The sequence below is a fragment of the Ailuropoda melanoleuca genome, chromosome 13 (assembly GCF_002007445.2).
Source record: "Ailuropoda melanoleuca isolate Jingjing chromosome 13, ASM200744v2, whole genome shotgun sequence".
Classification (NCBI taxonomy): domain Eukaryota; kingdom Metazoa; phylum Chordata; class Mammalia; order Carnivora; family Ursidae; genus Ailuropoda; species Ailuropoda melanoleuca.
In genome coordinates this window covers 91,870,867-91,888,690 of record NC_048230.1, presented here as the reverse complement: position 1 = coordinate 91,888,690, position 17,824 = coordinate 91,870,867, and the positions used below count along the sequence as shown (strand labels likewise).

Below are 17,824 nucleotides of genomic sequence, written 5' to 3'. Positions count from 1 at the left end.
CTACAAGATGACGTCTGGCCAGGCAGCTCACGCTCAGGGACCCGTGGGTCCTTGTGCGCGGAGGGCGCCAGTGTTAGGACAGTTCTTCCCCCTTCCCCCTTCCCCCATCCTTGCGCCAGCCACACCCTCTGTCCTCTGGGGCCGAGAGCACCCGAGTCTCTTGCTCTAGGCGCCCGGGGTCCAGTTCTCTCCTCTCTACTGCTTCTTTGAGGAAGTCCACGCCCTTGGCAGCCCCTCCCTAAATCTTCTTCTTGGTGGGCACCTCCCCCTAGAGCCCAGCAGATCCTGGGCACTACCTCCTCACCCCTCATTCAAAGCCCTCCTCTCTCGTCTCCACTTCCCAGAGTTCGGCAAGCCAGAATTCCCTTGAAATCGGTGGTAACAATACATTTATAAGAAAAAGAAAGAGGACCGAGAGATTAGGAGGGTCTGCGGATTAAGCCCCTTTTACGACTGCGAGCCTGAGGGCCCTAGTGGCGGGGGCGGACACTGTGTCTTTCTGACAGAGGTGCTGTCTTCCCGCGGCGCCTGCGCCTGGCGGTCCCGCCTGGGGACCTCCCAGCGCCCTGGCCGAGTTTACTCATACCCGCGAGGTGATCCCAGGCGCGAGGGCGGGCACAAGGCGTCCGGAGAACCCAGTAATCCGAGAATGCAGCATCAGCCCTTCCCACCAGGCACTTCCTTCCTTTTCCCGAACGTCCAGGAGGGAGGGCCGTGCACTTATAAACCCGGGCCCGGGCCCGCCGGCATGTCAGAGGCTGCTTCGCCAGGGCTGCGCGCCGCGGCTGGACACGTCTGGGCTGGGACAAACGCAAACGGCTGTCTCCAGAGGCGCCCTGCGCCTCTCAGCCACCGCCGGGCTTGGGCCCCATCGCGGCGCTTGCGCTCTCCCCAGTGCCTGCACGCGGTGTGCCGGGACACCATGCTGCGGGTCCTGCTTCTTGGCGTGCTGGCCCCCGCCGGTCTGGGGCTCCCCGCGCCCCCAGAGCCTCAGCCACGCGGCAGCCAGTGCGTCGAGCACGACTGCTTCGAGCTCTTCCGGGGCCCCGCGACCTTCCTCGCAGCCAGCCAGGCCTGCGAGGGGTTGGGGGGCCACCTGATGACCGTGCGCTCCTCAGTGGCGGCTGATGTCATCTCCCTGCTACTGAGCGGTGACAGCGGCGACAGCCCGCGCCTCTGGATCGGCCTGCAGCTCCAGCCCGGCTGCAGCGACCCGGGGCAACTCGGGCCCTTGCGCGGCTTCCAGTGGGTTACTGGCGACAACCGCACCAGCTACAGCAGGTGGGCGCGGTTCCACGTCGACCAGGCGCCTCTCTGCGGTCCCCTGTGCGTCGCAGTCTCGGAAGCTGGGGCCCTAGCACCCGGTGAGCCGGCCTGGGAGGAGCAGCAGTGCACTGCAGAGGCCGACGGTTTCCTCTGCGAGTTCCACTTCGCAGCCTCTTGCAGGCCCCTGCTTGTGGACTCTGGCGCCGTGGCGGCCGGTGGTGTGACGATCACCTATAGCACCCCGTTCGGGGCCCGCGGCGCGGACTTCCAGGCGCTGCCGGTGGGTAGCTCCGCCACTGTAGCGCCCTTCGGAGTGGAGCTGGAGTGCGCGGCGCCGCCAGGAGAGGCCGAGGCGCGCTGGGGCCGGGATGCGCCTGGCGCCTGGGACTGCAGCGTGGAGAACGGTGGCTGCCAGCACACTTGCAACGGGAGCGCCGAGACTTCGCATTGCCTCTGCCCACCTGACGCCTACCTGCAGGCTGACGGGCGCTCTTGCGCCGCACTAGCGGATCACTTGTGCCACAAACTCTGCGAGCATTATTGCATTCCCAGCAGTTATGTGCCCGGCTCCTACTCGTGCATGTGCGAGACGGGCTACCGGCTGGCTGCCGACCAGCACCGGTGCGAGGACGTGGACGACTGTATCCAGGTGCCCAATCCATGCCCGCAGAAATGTGTTAATACGCGGGGCGCTTTTGAATGCCACTGCAACCCCGGCTTCGAGCTGGTGGACAACGAATGCGTGGAGCCAGTGGACCCGTGCTTTGGGAATAAGTGCGAGTACCAGTGCCAGCCCGTGGGCCAAACTGACTACCACTGCATCTGCGCCGAGGGCTTCGCGCCCAGCCCTCACGACCCACACAGGTGCCAGATGTTCTGCAACCAGACTGCATGCCCAGCTGACTGCGACCCCAACAGCCCGACTTCCTGCCAGTGCCCCGAAGGCTACATCCTGGACGATGGCTTCATGTGCACGGACATCGACGAGTGCGAAAATGGAGACTGCCCCCCCGAGGCCTGCCGCAACCTCCCAGGCACCTACGAGTGCATCTGCGGGCCTGACTCGCCTTTTGCTGGCCAGTTTGCCACTGACTGTGACCCCATCAAGGTGAACAGTGACGTTGATGGTGATGGCGACCTTGGCTCTGGGGAGCCCCCAGTCAGCCCGACTCCGGGCGCCACCTCCAGCCCCTCACCTGTAGGGCCGTTGCATTCGGGAGTGCTCATCGGCATCTCCATCGCCAGCCTGTCTCTGGTGGTGGCGCTTTTGGCGCTCCTGTGCCACCTGCGCAAGAAGCAAGGCGCCTCGAGGGCGGAGCTGGAGTACAAGTGTGGTGCTCCAACCAAGGAGGTGGTGCTGCAGCACATGCGAACCGAGCAGATGCCTCAGAAACTCTGAGAGGCCTCCTCCCTGGGCCCTGCAGTTGGCTGGGTCTTACCCCCTCCTGTGCCTCCCCCCTCCCCCAGCCTTACTCCCTGTCCACCTATTCCAAAGCACTTTAGCTGGCATCAGAACTGGAGAAGATCCCGGCCCCCTTCTTTTGCTGACTCCACACTTGGCTGGGGAGTTGGGGTTGGAAGGATTATGCGCCCCAGCCACTTCCATGACATCATCAGACAACTAGGCAGAGATGGCAATTTATAGCGAAGACACACAGTGTCCCGTGCCCTCACCAAGGGGCACAAGAGGGGTGAGCCTCCTTGGCTGGCAGCCTTTGAGTCAGAGATCCCGTGGACTAGTGAGTGTAATCAAAGTGTGGATAATGATCAAGATATTTATTTTTTAAGTATTTAGGATGGCTTTTTTCTCCTTTGCTTTTCCTTTTTTCCCCCTACCTGTATGTCTCTAGTACCCACTTTGTATCCCCCCTCCCTCTCTTCCTCACTCCCGCTTATCTGATATATTTATATATTTCCACTCTTCAGGTGACAGTTAAACCATCTTGGTGGTTTTCCCAGCACTCCCACATTGCTGAAGCCAAGCTCCAGTTTCCTTCTTTATTCCTCCCAATTTTTCCCTCTCTGGAACTCAGCCAACCTACCTGGAGTCTCCCTACCTGGCCCCCCTCCTTCTGTTCTTCCATGTCTGCCTAGGTAAAACTCCTATGTGAAACAGAATCAAAAACACTACAGTCAAGGTTGGTTGGGAATTTATTTGCTCTTGAAGCAGGCTTGCTAGTTTATACTGAAATTTCAGGCTTCCAGAATAATATCATTTTAACAAAAGTTAAGATGTGAGAGGCATTCACTGAACTAATGTTGCTGGATGGTCATAGAAATTCAACCCAAGGAGTTTTTTCATTTTTATTTTTTAAACAATGAGCCTGGGTTTTATTGTTGTCATTTTCATTTGAACTGAAAGATCTTTATTGTTGTTAAGCTTCTTTATGCCAGTTTCTTTTTCCCATTATTATAATTATTGTTGTTGTTATTACTGGTTATTTTTGACAATGTTGAAAATGTTCTCATGATTGCTCTAGATTGAGACAGGAATGAAGTTCCTCCCAGGAGACAGTTTAAGAAAGTTCTAAGCTGCACAATTCATGCCAGTTACCATTTCGAATCTTACTCTTCTTGTAATATGTGCTCCAAAATAAAACCAGTTCTGCTGGGTTTGGGGGGACTTGGGAACTTGGTGATGAAGCCTGGAGGATGCCCAATTAGGGCCTCACCTTGATCAGGCCCTTGGGAATTTCTCCCACTTCAGAGGGGCCTTCTAAACCTGGTCACTTAGAACATGGTCCCTGGACAAGAAGTGGGAGCTGCCCATGGCAGCTGGTTAGAAATGCAGAAACTCCAGCTGCACAAGAACCTATATTTTAATAAGATCTGCAGGGGTCTGCCCAGTGTAGCTTGAGAAGAACTGTTTCAGACAGCTTCCAAGTTTCTGGAATACATTAAATATGCATCAGTAATAAGCAGCAGGCCAAGTCCGGGCCTATATTCTGAAGAAACTGAGGAATTTCCAATTTATAGTTTTGCCTTCTGATAGAAAAGACTAGGTACACACCTTTAGACATCGCTACACAGGGTTGTTTGTTCAACTAAGCTAGGAATAAATCATGTTTCACTGTATGGGAAAATGTATCATACAAGTGTATCTTTTGTAAAACAAAGGTTTTCCTCTATTTTGTAAACTCAGCACATTTGTACATAGTTATTTATTTATTGGAGATAAACTAGAACACAGGCAAAACTCTTGCTTATGACATCACATGTACAAAATAAACAAATAACAGAGTGCTCTTGGGTTTTGTGTGTGTTCACCTACCCTTCCCCAAGCCCCTCATTTTTTTTTAAAGATTTTATTTATTTATTCGACAGAGATAGAGACAGCCAGTGAGAGAGGGAACACAAGCAGGGGGAGTGGGAGAGGAAGAAGCAGGCTCATAGCAGAGGAGCCTGATGTGGGGCTCGATCCCATAACGCCGGGATCACACCCTGAGCCGAAGGCAGATGCTTAACTGCTGTGCCACCCAGGTGCCCCACCCAAGCCCCTCATTTTATGTCATTAAACAGGCCTCACAAACAATGAAATGCCGGGAGACACCTTGAAAGGCTGCTCCACATCCCATTGCTAGCTCCATCCGCTCATGATACCATCTCTGATTTTCAAAGATCCTTCCAGAGGAGATTGTTTTCTCTGTAGAAGGACTTCATGTTATGTCTGTGTGCACAAATATTTCTGTTTACTTCTGTAACCATAACAACTTCATACATAGGACTTGTGTCTATGTGTTTTGAAACACATTATAGGATTATTTGTTGGGATGAGTTAAAGAAAGAATTCTTCTTGGGGGCATTCCTAGAATCCCAGCTGTGTGTCCTTCCTGTGAGTGGTTTGGCATTATCTGCCCTCCGAGATATCCAAACACAACAGTCAAGAGGGGTCTCAGTCTGTGGCTCAAATTCAAACAATCATTTCCACATACCAAGGTCTCATGCAGTATTAAATCATGCTTATTTCTGTTGGAGATTAGAAATACTGTCTGCAAGACACACATTCCCTGGGTCCCTTTTCCTTGGAGGATGGCACTGGCTAAATTTTATATACAGTGCTCTGAATATTTTCATAAAGCAAAAGTTGGAAGACAACTGAGTTTGATCAAATATTCAAACCTTTTTTTACATCTGGATAATGCTGAATTTCTCAGCTTGAATCTGCATAGTTACTGTTGCGAAGATGCAGTTGGAGATTTCCACATCCACTCTGGATGAAGCTGACAGCTTTGGGGTATGTGGGGGCGTGGCTACTATGCAGAGTTCCCTCCCAGGATCACAAGTTGAGCAATGTTGCCTTTAGGAGTTCGGCAGACTAGCAGAAAACCAAAGTCAGTAGTAGGTCCATGTGAAGGAAAAACTTGTTCTGTGTAGGCAAAGCAGGTACGCATGATTGTGCTGGGGGTCTAGAGGACTTCATTTTTCAAAAGGGTCTGCTTCCAGGTAGCTAGCAAATTGACTAGGGCTCATTGCTTTAGGGTATCTTCATCCAAAGGAGGGGATTTTCTTAAGAAATATAAGAAGACCAAAACACACTTTTAAGACTCAGAGTCAAAACCCTTACTGCATCATCTTGGACCCCAGGGCCCTGGTGGGGTGAGGGCCCAGCCCCTCCCCCCATCCTCCTCATTCCGTGTCCTGTAAGAGAGTAGCATCCCTGCTTATAGGCCTCCTCTGAACTTGAAACTCTCAAAACAACTGGGAAACCACAGCCCTACTCTGAGAAAGATGTCAGGATCACATAAACAAATCAGTCAGCTATAAGAACCATCACCCAGCATTTAGAATCAGAGTAAACCTTATGAAACAGGGGCTGTGGATCAATTTGTACAGTCTCACTTTCTATTCACATTATTGGATATCCAGGTCTGAGGGAGAATTCCAAATCTTGGCAAGTGGTACGTGTTTGCTGATGACATTCCACAGCTTGCATAGCTGGGGAAGAAGGTCAAGGTCATACTTGTGGATAAGTCAGAATTTGATTTTATGAGTTAAATGGCATCTGTCCCCACCTCAGATCTAACCCCTTTCGTTGGACTAGTTCGGCAAATATTTATTGAGCGCATATTCTGTGCCTGGTTTGGTGACAGGCATGGTAATAATCCCCTACCTTGAGAAGCTTATGTGTGGGAGACAAATATAAAACAAATAATTGCCTTCAAACCATATTTAACTTAGAAACAGAAGTAGGAGCTGGGGAGGAGAAGCTCAGCACAACAGGGCGGTGGGATTTAGGTTGCTGGAGTAAAAGTGTCTTTGATGAGCTGACCCTTAACACTAGACATGAAGGAGGAACAAGTGTTAGTCAAATGCAGAGTGGAGAAGAAAGTAGTCTGGGAGAAGGAACAGTATGTGCAAAGGCCCTGTGCAGGGAAGAGTCTTGGCAGAGGGCATGAAGCATGATGAACAAAGGGGAGGGTGGCCAAGATGGAGCTGGAGAGGTAGAATGGAGAGGTAAGAGTGGAAGGGAGAGGAGACTCCAGGTCAGGTTAACAAGGGTGAATTCTATCCCAGAAGCAAGCATGCCACTCAAAGAGTTTTAACAAGAGCACACTGGTATTCAATTTCTATACTAAAATTGTTTGGGAAGATAACAGCCACTTCTAAGCTTATATACATCTCCCCATAGGCAGACACCTGGACAGTTCCCCTTGTGAACATCCAACAGGGCTAAGAAGGGGCATGGATGTCATATACGCCTGGATTTGAATCCCAGCCTGACACCAGGTGGTCACATGATCATGGGTACCATGCAGCCCCTGTAAGGATGTAAAGTGGGGTGCTAGCAAGTGCCACACCACAGGGTTTCCATGAGCATTAGATGAGGTGAGTTAGCATAGGTTCGGGCACACAGTAGGTGCCCAATAAATGTTAGCATGTGTGCCAATAAATAAGTGGATGCATAGATGGATAAAAACAAATGATTATGTTGAGATCTCAATTGTCTCAAAAACAAACTCGAGGTGTGCGGAAAGTAGAAAGTATTCTTTCCAGGCAAAGTGCAGTCACTTGGAAGAGATGCTATCCACCCTTGAGGAAGTGTCATGGTGGGATCTAGGGGATCCTTAAGGAGAGAGATGTTTGCATAGGGTGAGAAGCAGCCCCTTGGGAGCTGTAAGATTCTGCTTCCAAGTTCTCTTCTCCCTGCTCACAAAGCCCATCAAAGTGTAAGGATGCAGAGATCCCCTCCATTATGCTCCTGGGGAGGCCACAGAGAGGGAGAGAATATAACCCAAAGTGCCCTGCTTGCTTTCTCAGGGCCCAAAAGAGAAAGAGAAAATTTGTTCCAGCCCAGGCAGCCCCTGGGGCTGTGGGAAAGGTAGCACTACCCGCACCCTTACCCTCAACTGCCCCATGGAGCCCTCAAGTGTAGCAACACCAAAGAGGAACCTGCAAGAGAGAAAGGAATCATCAGTTGAAATGATTAGCAGCCCCAGCTGTCCAGACACTTCAAGGGCGACTTTGGGCAAATCTCTAAACTTCGTCAACCATCTGTCTCACCGGGGCAGTGTGAGGGGGCTGGTGGGTCCCCAGGGAATCACAGACTCTGCTGTGTCTGAGTTTCCTGGCCCTGCCACACATGGGAGACCCCCCACTCAGAAACAGGGCCAGCTGCCACCTGCATCTGAGGAAAGGTGGCATCGTCCCCTGAAGTGCGGGGACTCGGGGAACTCTCCATCAGAAAAATGCACATAGGTTTGCTTATCTTTCTCTTTCTCTGCGGTGAGAAAGAGAACCTAAGCTCCTCAGGATCTAAGTGGTGTCTGACCACTGATTAGGGGCTGAAATAATTAAAATCTGTCAGCCTGGAAAGTTCTGGCCGTTAGGACCACGAGCGCCACGAAGAGCAGGTAGGCCCAGATGGTGGGTAGTACATTTTACTTGAACTCTTTTTTAAGGAAAAAAATCACAATATAATTGACATACATTAAAATTCTCCCTTTTTGATAACCAAATCTGTAAGTCCTGAAGAATACACACATTCCTGGAACCAGCGCCATCATCAACATACAGGACATTTTGTCACACAAGGAAGGTCGCTCAGGCCACTCCCCTTCACTGCCACTGGAGTTGTGGGCACACACCAGATGAGGCTTCTTTCCTCTAGGATGCCTGCTAACCCTCCCCCCACCCCTTCAGGGTCTCTCCACACCAAGGACCCTATGTTTTCATGTTTGAATCACAAAGAAGAACTTTTCTAAGATTTGACCAGACTGCCCAACTCTCTTAACCTTCGGCAAACAGGTTTCAGTGAAACCTGGCTCTTGGATCTCCCAGCACCTTGCTCAATGGCCCTGTGTTCTGGACTCATGCTGCCAAAATTCCTGGCAGCCCACCAGGAGTGTACAAAGAAACAAAAAGCAAGATGAGGAATCCCATGCCACAATTTTGGGGGTGGAGCTTGAGGGCGCATTAAGGAAGGAAGGAAGGAGGGAAGGTGACTGCAAAGGGAAATGATGGTGCTGCTTCCTCACACTCCTTGGACCAAACTCCTGCTCTGTCACACTCCTTCCTAAGGTGCCTTGGGTGCCATTCCCGTTGTGAACAGGGCCAGGCGACAGAACATCCCCAAGTTCTAACCCAGGGAGCTTCTGTTGGTCTCGTGTTAAATGGGGGTTAATTATTATTTGGTGTCTATAAGGAAAACTGAGGTTACAAAGGACATATAAAAACACATTTTCATCATGGTCAAGACTCCGTGGGGGGTACCCGAGTTCACGTGAAAACACATTCCCTGACCTTTTCAGGCGTTTCTTCATAAAATAATATGGGCAACGCCCGGCTCTTCCTTTGGTTTTCAGAACATGTGCCTGGGGGTCAGCACTATCTCTTTTTGCTTTGAGTGAGTCCTTCTCCCTTTTTTTCTTTTGGTCAGCAGGTTCAGATGTAGGCAAACAACTGATTTCCTCTCACAAGAGAAATGAAATATTTTTTTTAACATCAAATTCTAACAGAATCAAAATCTTTCTCAGCTTGTTTTGAAAATGTGGTTACAAGAGACAAAAGAACCCCAGGGATGCGTTAGTTCAAAGTCACACCCACTGGAGACAGGGGGGCGAGTTACACAAGGGTTTCAGGATCCAGTGAAAAAACCAAGATTCCAAACTGGGGTCCATGATGATATCATGCCCCTGGAGGCCACAGGGCAGGCCTTCTTCTGACTTTCTGCCTGAAATAAATCTTTTTTTTTTTTTTAATGGGACATATCATGACTGATATTATCCTGAGATGAACCTTCTTCTTTTCTACATATTGAACATATGGCGACTTCTCTCTGGAATCTTCCTTCTGGCTCCACGCTGAGGCTGGCCCCAACTGCTTACTCATGGGTTGTTGGACTCCCAGGCAGACCGTCCTTCAGCCACCCAGCCAGGAAAAGGGGCTTTGCCACAATATCCTGAATCTTCCCCTCTTCTTTCTGCCTCTCGCCTCAACTCCTTTCAATTCCTTGAGAATTAAAGTCTCCCACAGACTCTGGAGACCTTGAGCCTTATACACCATCACCCCTGTCCTGGGGGCACACATTGTTAAATTTGTCTTGAAATGGTGATTGAAACAAGCAGTGCCACTTTTCCTCACCAGAATGTGATTCCTGCCTTTCTTCAAACATTTTCGTCCTTGTCCTAAAAGTGGGACTTCAGAAATCCACCCGAGGAGATGGAAAAGTATGAGAAGGACACAGAGGAAGTCCCGGCTTCTGTTTCAGTTTTCTGAATGTGCAGAGCACGGAACAGGGAACACGGAGCTACCCAGCAGCAAGCCTCCCGCAGGCCTGGGATAAATGCGAATGATGTGTCTGGTTGTTCTTGAGGTGTATCCACTCTGCAAAGCTTTGGAGGGAGTCCGAACCCCTGGCTTGGAGGAGAAGCTGTGCTCTCTCTCCAGAGCTCAGAGTAAAAGCCTATGAGGTCATTGAGAAGTTGGCACTTTGTGCAGGGACATACTCAAGCCCCTGATTTGTGGGTGAGAGATTTCTAGAGACCAAGGTGGTTCTTTTCAGATCCGGGAGGTCGGAAGGGCAGCATTTCATGAATAAATGGGCTGAGGGATCCCTGTCCAGGTAAAGGAGCTCAGGAAATGGTATGAGTGGGTGGCTTCCCTCAATTTAGGGAGCACATTGCCCCCAGTTCTGGTCCCCTCACGTCCTCTCATGCTATTGGTAGCCCTCCCCCTCAGGGCACAGATCATGATCACCACGAAGGAAGTGCGCGGTGACAAAAACCATCCCCATCTTGACTGGGGTTCAGTTAAACTGTATCTGAGTATGTTTGTCAAAATTCATAGCACTGAGCACCTAGAAGGGGTGAATTTTGCCATATGTAAATTATACTTCAATAAAAATAGATCAAAAAGAAATCACAGCCTCCTCAGAGTGGCTAAAGTAATCCTGTTTTTTAAACACACACACACACACACACACACACAAAAAAAAAACAACAACAAAAACATGCCAATTCCCCATACCAACCTTGTTGTCTTCTTTGCCAGTTGGTCACCGTCTGAATACTGAGCCGTCCTCTGGGCCAGTCCCCCGCACACTCAGGTGTAGGTAGTCTTATTCCAGCCTTTCTCCAGGGGCCTTGGAGCTTTCCTGCAGTCACACTGGGCTGGTGCTCTGTCCCTGGTCTATGTCCACAAGTCTGTTCTCCCCAGACACACATCCGCACTGTGCCAGTGCTGACCTGGGGCAGCCCATCTAGACCCTGGTGCCACACCCCCATGTGGCATCAGTGAGTGTCCACGGTGTCTTTCCATAATAGAAGGCCATAGTTTTTATTTTAACCAACTCAGTACTTCCATTCTGGGTGACACAGTTAATGATCTTGGATTACTTTTTATTTTTTAATTTTTTTAGTTTTCCCCCATTTTCAAAAGTGGCCCTCCTGGGCAGACACTAAGCCAATCCATTCATATGATTTGGAACTCTGTCTTTCTGTTGAAAAAAGTTGATGAACGTTGAAACGGAAAGAACATGTTCCTCCTGCCAACCTCCTGCTGAAAAATGGAGGCAGAAGTGCCCTGACTTTACAAGGACTCAAGAGCCCTTTGCCAGGCAGACAAATTACCCTCTCATTAGAGCTTGCCACTGCTGTGCCATGGCAGCATCCCAAATCCTTAAGGGGACTTATGAGGCACTGTTGGTCTGTCTCCTAAAGCCTCTTGCTGACTGGGCATCATGTGCCCTCTGTTCCAGTCCCCTTGGGCATCTTCAGTGCCTACTACCATGGGTCCTTTGCACATGCTGTCCCCCTGCTTTGAGCCCTTTGTATCTTCTACCATACCCCCTTCTCCTGGCTGATTCTTACTCATCCTTCGAAGAAGGTCATCTCCAGCAACCTTCCTGGGGAAACCTGCCCTAACGACCATGTCAGGTTCTTCCAGTACATCATCTCAGAGAAACCAGAGTCCATTCTTGGGTTCTTCCAATTTCGGCTTAAAATTGTACTCTTGTTTCTGTGGTTCTTTGATTAATGCTGATCCTTTATCACCTAACCTCCAAGCTTCCTGATGACAGAGGTGCTGTCTGTGGAGACTCCTCATGGTGCCTCGAATCTTCCAGAAGCAGCACTCTGCATGCACCCCGACCTTCACATACCTCCACAGAACAGAGCTTCGGGGTGTGGTGCTGACTGACGGTGTGCAACAGAGGACAGAGCCTTAAGTTCTGACATTTGTGCTTAAGGATTCTGAGGCTTTTCTGTCACCTACTTAGGGTAAAGGGTGGTGAGAGACGGGGATCTTTCACGACTGACAGCCTGCCAGAGAAAAGCTAAATTTACAGGGGTTTGCCCACTTACTGCTCAGGCTTCCATGTCAAGTTTCCGAGTCGCATGGCTGAACGTTTGGGTTTTTTTCTCCTTTGATATCAGCCTTTGGCATGTAAGGAGTGCTAGGTATAATGTTTGTAATGAAAGTGAAGCCAAGAATTTGAAGACGAAAATGAAAATAGTATGCATCTTTGTTCAGTGACATAGTGCTGACAGATTGGGCAAGAATTCTGAGGAGTGATCCCCTGTCACGTTCAAATACCATTTTCTGACCATCTGGAGAAAAAATAAACACCTGGCTTGTCACTGAGCAGCAGGTTAAAGACAGCTTTAAAAGGCAAGGCAAGTACACTGACTGAGAGGGTGCCTAAAGGCTGTTTCTACCTAGGTAAAAAATGTTTTCCTTCATTTTGAAGCCAAAAGCTGTTCTGGTCAGCAGAGCAGGACTCAGGTCAAAGTGCGTCTGTATGGCCCACCCACCAGGCAGGTGAAACATGTGAGTGCTCTCAGGACCCCAGCTGCCTTCTTCCCTCACTTCATTTCCTTGCAGCCTTGCTGCTCAGGAACTGGGAAGGTTTTGGGACAACCCGCTGTTAGGGAGGCCTCAGGGTTGATGCTAACTAAGGCTGGCAGCACTGTTGATGCTGTTGCCAGTGCAGAGTTAACAACCCCCAAGAAGCGAGAAAGCCCTGCAGCTGAGGAAGACACTCCTCAGCAGCACACTCTCCACCCCCAGCCCCTCCCTGTCCACGGCATGATTTATGACTCCCAGGTCAGGGGCAGTGTTCACGCTCATTTTTAACGAGGGATAGAGAGAGTACTCTCAGCATAAAAGAATGCTGTCTTTCACCCTCCCACTGCCTCAGTTAGCGTGCTTCTCCTGTGCTTTTGAGAAGGTGGTTTACAGCTGACAGGAACTCCAAACCCACACCCTGCGTTTGTGCATATTTCATGCGAGAAACTGAGGCTCAGAGAAATGACAGCACTGCTCTCTGGTCGGGCTGCTGGAGGGCCCCTGCCTCTCAGGGACGTCTCCTTTCATCACCTAAGGCTGCCTCTGCTTCAACCATCACCAACAAGTTTACAACATTGCATTTTTAAATATTCAGCCCAGCAAGAGTGTTGCCAAGACTCTTGGGCAGTGCCCCATCTTCCTCATCAGAGAGTTTGCCCAGTGTGAATCACCATTGGAGATTGAAGAGAAGGACCCCAGCTCTATTTCAGATCATTGCCAGGGCCAAAAACCCCTTGCCACATTGTTCTCAGCCTGGGGGTCAAGCACCTTTATCGAGTGAGCACCCTGCTGCACACTGCCCAGCACTGGGGAACAAAGAAATACTTCCGTTTTAAAGAGTGCCAAGAAATTACAGTTACATGAGGCCAGTGAACACCAGCACTGACTTACTCCGAATGCCCAAAGCAACTCTAGTGGGTACAACAGGTTTGGGATGGTCCATGTCCATGTGTTTACGTGCATGTGCACGGGTGTGCATGCATTTATGTGAGTTCAAGGGGTTTTGTGCCTTAGTTTGGAGCTTCCAACCCACTGCCATGTCTCCAGGATGTAGTACAGACTGGCTACACATTTCCTCTGCCAGACAGATGGAGACCACCCCAATGCACAGACCCTAAAGACCGACATCTCTACCTCGCCCACCCAGCCCTATGAGACATATTTGGATCGACACTGATTATCGCCTACACATCGTGCTGCTGGCTGGCCATCTAGAAGAGCAAGGATCTGATGGTTATATGCCCAAAGACAGTTCAGGCAAGGCTGTTTTTGTTTTTGTTTTCATTCAGTAGGGAAGAAGCTGGAATCTATAGCCACATGGAAAAGAACATAAGGTTAGACCTCTGTCACAGTGTGCTGGTACTAGAAGAACTCTTGATTTTGTCAGCAAAACTCTGAGGACCCTGGGGTTCAGCTGCTTGCCTGCATCACACAATATTTATATCTAGGACCAGAAGTCAGCTCTCTTGCTTGTTTTCCATACACCAAGTATCTGCTTATATCAAGTAAAACTCTGATCTTGGCCCTAACACTTCAGCGAAGAGCCTTGTTCTGCTTCTTCCTCGATCTCAGAGAGGAGTCCCTGCCCTTGGTGGAAGCAGAGTGTCCCCCTGGACCTTACCCTGCCCTCCTAGCCCTGCCTCAATCTTCTTTAGCCTCCTAGAAGCCCTCCTGTGCCCATCTTGGGTTGCGTGCTGGCTGCCTGAAAAGGCTCAAGTCAGGCAAGGTCTGCTAGCTTGGCAAGTCCAGTGCATTTTCTCTCAAAGCCCTCCTTCTAGGAAGTTGCCAGCTCTGCGGGGCTGACCCTCCGAAGAGCAAAGGGGCTCTCCCTTCAGCTCTCCTCCCCTCCCTCCCTGCCTATGTTCTTCTCTCCATCTGGATGGGATCAGCCAAACCCAGAAGGATCTTCTGCTGTGCTAAGCCAGGTGGAGTCTCCCCCACATAGCTGTTCACACATGTTTAATAGCATGTTTTCACCCAGAGCCCAACATAAGCATTGCAAGCATTTCTTCAGAGAAAACAGGATTAAAGCTCCTCGTAAGCTGACTTTTTCCTTTGGGAAAAGCTAATTTATCCTGGGGTTAACATCAGGCAAAAAGTTAGAGTCGTTTACTGCGTTCAGCCTACATATGTTTATTATCTACATCTGGCTGATGTTTTACCAAATTGTGTTTTTTATTTTTTTAATAATTGGTGATAGAGCTGCCTCCTCTATCCAAAATCTGGGCTGATTTCCATCTGCATTCTCTAGTCTCCTTTCCCATCCCCCTGGCTCCCCTCCCACTCACCATGTGGTATAAACTGCTGATGTAATGAGGTCTTGTGCTCCCATGCCAAAGGGTCGAGGCAAAAAATCACATCATAGGAGCTAGATGAGATTTATCCTTTTTTAGTACCGACCTGGTTTTATGCCTCATAACAAATCCCACATTACAAACTGCCAACCTTTTTCTACTCACAGGAAGCCTGCTGTCAGCCCAAGACAATCGGAGTGACACTTCTGACTGTAAGCAAGCACTGGGCCTGGAGAGTGACCAAGCTGGTGCCCCAGACTGTCGTGCATAAATTTCAGTTAGAGGGAACACAGGAATGGAAGCAAAGGGAGTGTGCTTAGAGGCACCTTCCTTCCTCCCTTCTCGTATCAAACATGTGATGTCCCCACCACAGCCAAAGAGTCTGCAGAGAGCAAGCGACTGGCTGCCTCCACCCTCTGGACAGCCCTCTCTGGGGCAGAGACTCTGTAAGACGTCACAGGCACACGGCCATTCCTCCCTGACATTCCCCTGCCTCCCACCCCTCGGAAAATAGTCAGAGGTCCAGGGATGATTAACATCACAGACCAGTGCTCAGAGGAGTCCTACCCCCGTGGAGGTGTCCTCCTGAAACCCGGAGTCCTGGGGATGGGAGAAAGCAAAGGAGCTTTGGTGATCTTGGGGCTAGCACACAGACTGCTGGAAAAAGGTGACTGTGGTGGGAACAGGTGGTGGCTCTTAGGTGAGCATCCAGGACAGGCAGTCTGCTAGGTTGTAAGGATGGCACAGACTCCTTTTAGTTGGTCAGGCTGGGGAGGAGGTGAAAGGGCTTTTCAGAAGGTGGTGGTCCTGGTGAGGGGGACCTGCTTACGGCTGGGTTCTGGTTGCAAGGGCTCCTGTTGGCAGGGCAGTGGAGAGCATATCCATTCTGCCCCACCTCTGTTCTTGAGCGCAGTGGCATAATAGTCCAAGGGCTCTTCCTCAGCACCACCAGCAGCATCCAGGAGGCAGCAGCGCAGGCAGAGAACCCGCTGGAAGGAACGGCGGAAGTTGTCAGAGAGGAAGCCATAGAGGATAGGGTTGGCGCAGCTGTTGGCATAGCTGAGGATTAGGGACACATGGTTGACCGTGGCATCAAGGCTGGTCACAAACAGGTTCAGCAGCTGCACCACATAGAAAGGCATCCAGCAGAGCACGAAGACGGCTACCACCATCAGCACCAGCCGCGTGATCTTCTTTTCCGAGCGCCTCCGCTGCTGCCAGCCGGCCCGGAGTGCCACTGCCCGCATCTTGCCCACGATAAGTAGGTAGCACAGGCCGATGGCCAGAACGGGCAGCAGGAAACCCAGCAGGAAAGTATAGACCACAAAGACCGCCGACCAGGCCGGGTGAGGCCAATGCAGGTTGCAGGCCACGGCCGGGCCACCCCGAGCCGGCCTGGTGTCTGCGAAGATGGCGATGGGCAGGGTGACCAGCAAGGACGCCAGCCACACGCCCAAGTTGATCAGCTTGGCCACGCTGGGCCTCCGGTAGGTGGCGGCGCGCAGAGGGTGCACCACGGCGACGTAGCGGTCCACGCTGAGCACTGTCAGACAGAAGACGCTGGTGAACATGTTGAGGCCGTCCACACTGAGCACCGCGCGGCACAGCACGGACCCGAAGGGCCAGTGGCGCAGGGCGGCCGACGAGGCCACGAAGGGCACGCTCAGCATGAAGAGCTCATCCGCGATGGCCAGGTTGAGCAGGTAGATGTTAGTGGCCGTCTTCATCTTGGCGTAGCGGAGGATCACAAAGATGACCAGGGCGTTGCCCACCAGGCCCACCAGGCACACCAAGGCGTAGACGCACTGGATGGCGACCATGCCCCCTGTCCCTGTGTCCCGGGTCCCCGCCGCCGCCTCCTCCTCCCCGGCCGGGGCGCAGCTGGCGTTGGCCGCTGGGGAGCAGGCCGTCTCGAGCTCGCCCCTGGGGGGCAGCGTCGGGGAAGCGCTCATGCCCGGGGTGTCCGCTCGGGGCGGTGGGAGCGCGGCGGAGCCGAAGCGGCCAAGGGCTCCAGCGCTGATGCGCGCGCCTTTCCGTGCTCCGCCTGAAGAGCAGGCGGCGGACCCCGCGAGGAGCGCCCGCCAATCCCGCGCCGCGCGCCCTCCGCGCCCCAGTCCTGGCGCCCGCGTGCCCCGCCCGGTTTGCCCACCTCCGCGCCTCCGCCGCGCTAGGCTCCGGGCCCGGCCCAGGATCCAGCCCCGCCCCAGGTTCTCCCTGGCCCCCTCCAGATCTCCCACCCTGCTCCTCACCTCAGATCCGCCCTCTCTGGCTGGTTGCCGCCCACTCCCCTGCTCTGTCCTCTAAAGCCGCGAGGCTGGGGGGTCCCTGAGTCCTCCGTTTGGATGACGCGGCGCTCTGGATCGCAGGGAACTAACCTGGGCCTGAGGAGCTAGTTGCCAGGCGCTTGACATCCACCCCCTCTCCACCCCTCCCCCTGCCCCTTTGTTCCTCTTGAAGACCTACAGGGTCTGGCCCATCTTTTTTTTATTTTATTTTCATTATTTTTTTGATGATTTTTTATTATATTATGTTAGTCACCATACAGTACATCCCCGGATTCCGATGCAAAGTTCGATGCTTCATTAGTTGCGTACAACACCCAGTGCACCATGCAATACGTGCCCCCCTTACCACCCATCACCAGTCTATCCCATTCCCCCACCCCCCTCCCCTCTGAAGTCCTCAGTTTGTTTCTCATAGTCCTCAGTCTCTCATGTTTCATTCCCATCTTTAAACTCAGGACACTGAGGTGGAATCTGAGCCTCCTGTAGGCGTCCCCGTGAGTTCCAGGTCTACAGGGTCCTGGTTGCTCCCTCCCTTTACTCCACAAATCCTGGGACCTTTACAGGGAGATTTCGGTGGGGTGGGGGTAGGGTGGGTGTCAGAAACTGAGGTGCACACGCGCAGAGGCAGAGATTCCACAAAAGAAGGGCAGCTTCTGTGTCCGGTGCTCCTTCGTGCTGGGTCTCACAGACCCAGGC

At 51.6% G+C, this 17,824-nt stretch overlaps 2 protein-coding genes across 2 annotated transcripts; one reads left to right on the top strand and one right to left on the bottom strand.

Annotated features, from left to right (window-relative positions):
* Positions 1–506: 506 nt before the first annotated feature.
* Positions 507–4,509, top strand: THBD (thrombomodulin). Its single transcript, XM_011232627.3, has one exon. The coding sequence runs from the start codon at positions 650–652 to the stop codon at positions 2,663–2,665; it is 2,016 nt and encodes a 671-aa protein (XP_011230929.3). The 5' UTR covers positions 507–649; the 3' UTR covers positions 2,666–4,509.
* Positions 4,510–14,872: 10,363 nt separating this feature from the next.
* SSTR4 (somatostatin receptor 4) lies at positions 14,873–16,983 on the bottom strand. Its single transcript, XM_002925458.3, has one exon. The coding sequence runs from the start codon at positions 16,793–16,795 to the stop codon at positions 15,635–15,637; it is 1,161 nt and encodes a 386-aa protein (XP_002925504.2). The 5' UTR covers positions 16,796–16,983; the 3' UTR covers positions 14,873–15,634.
* Between the last annotated feature and the right edge of the window lie 841 nt (positions 16,984–17,824).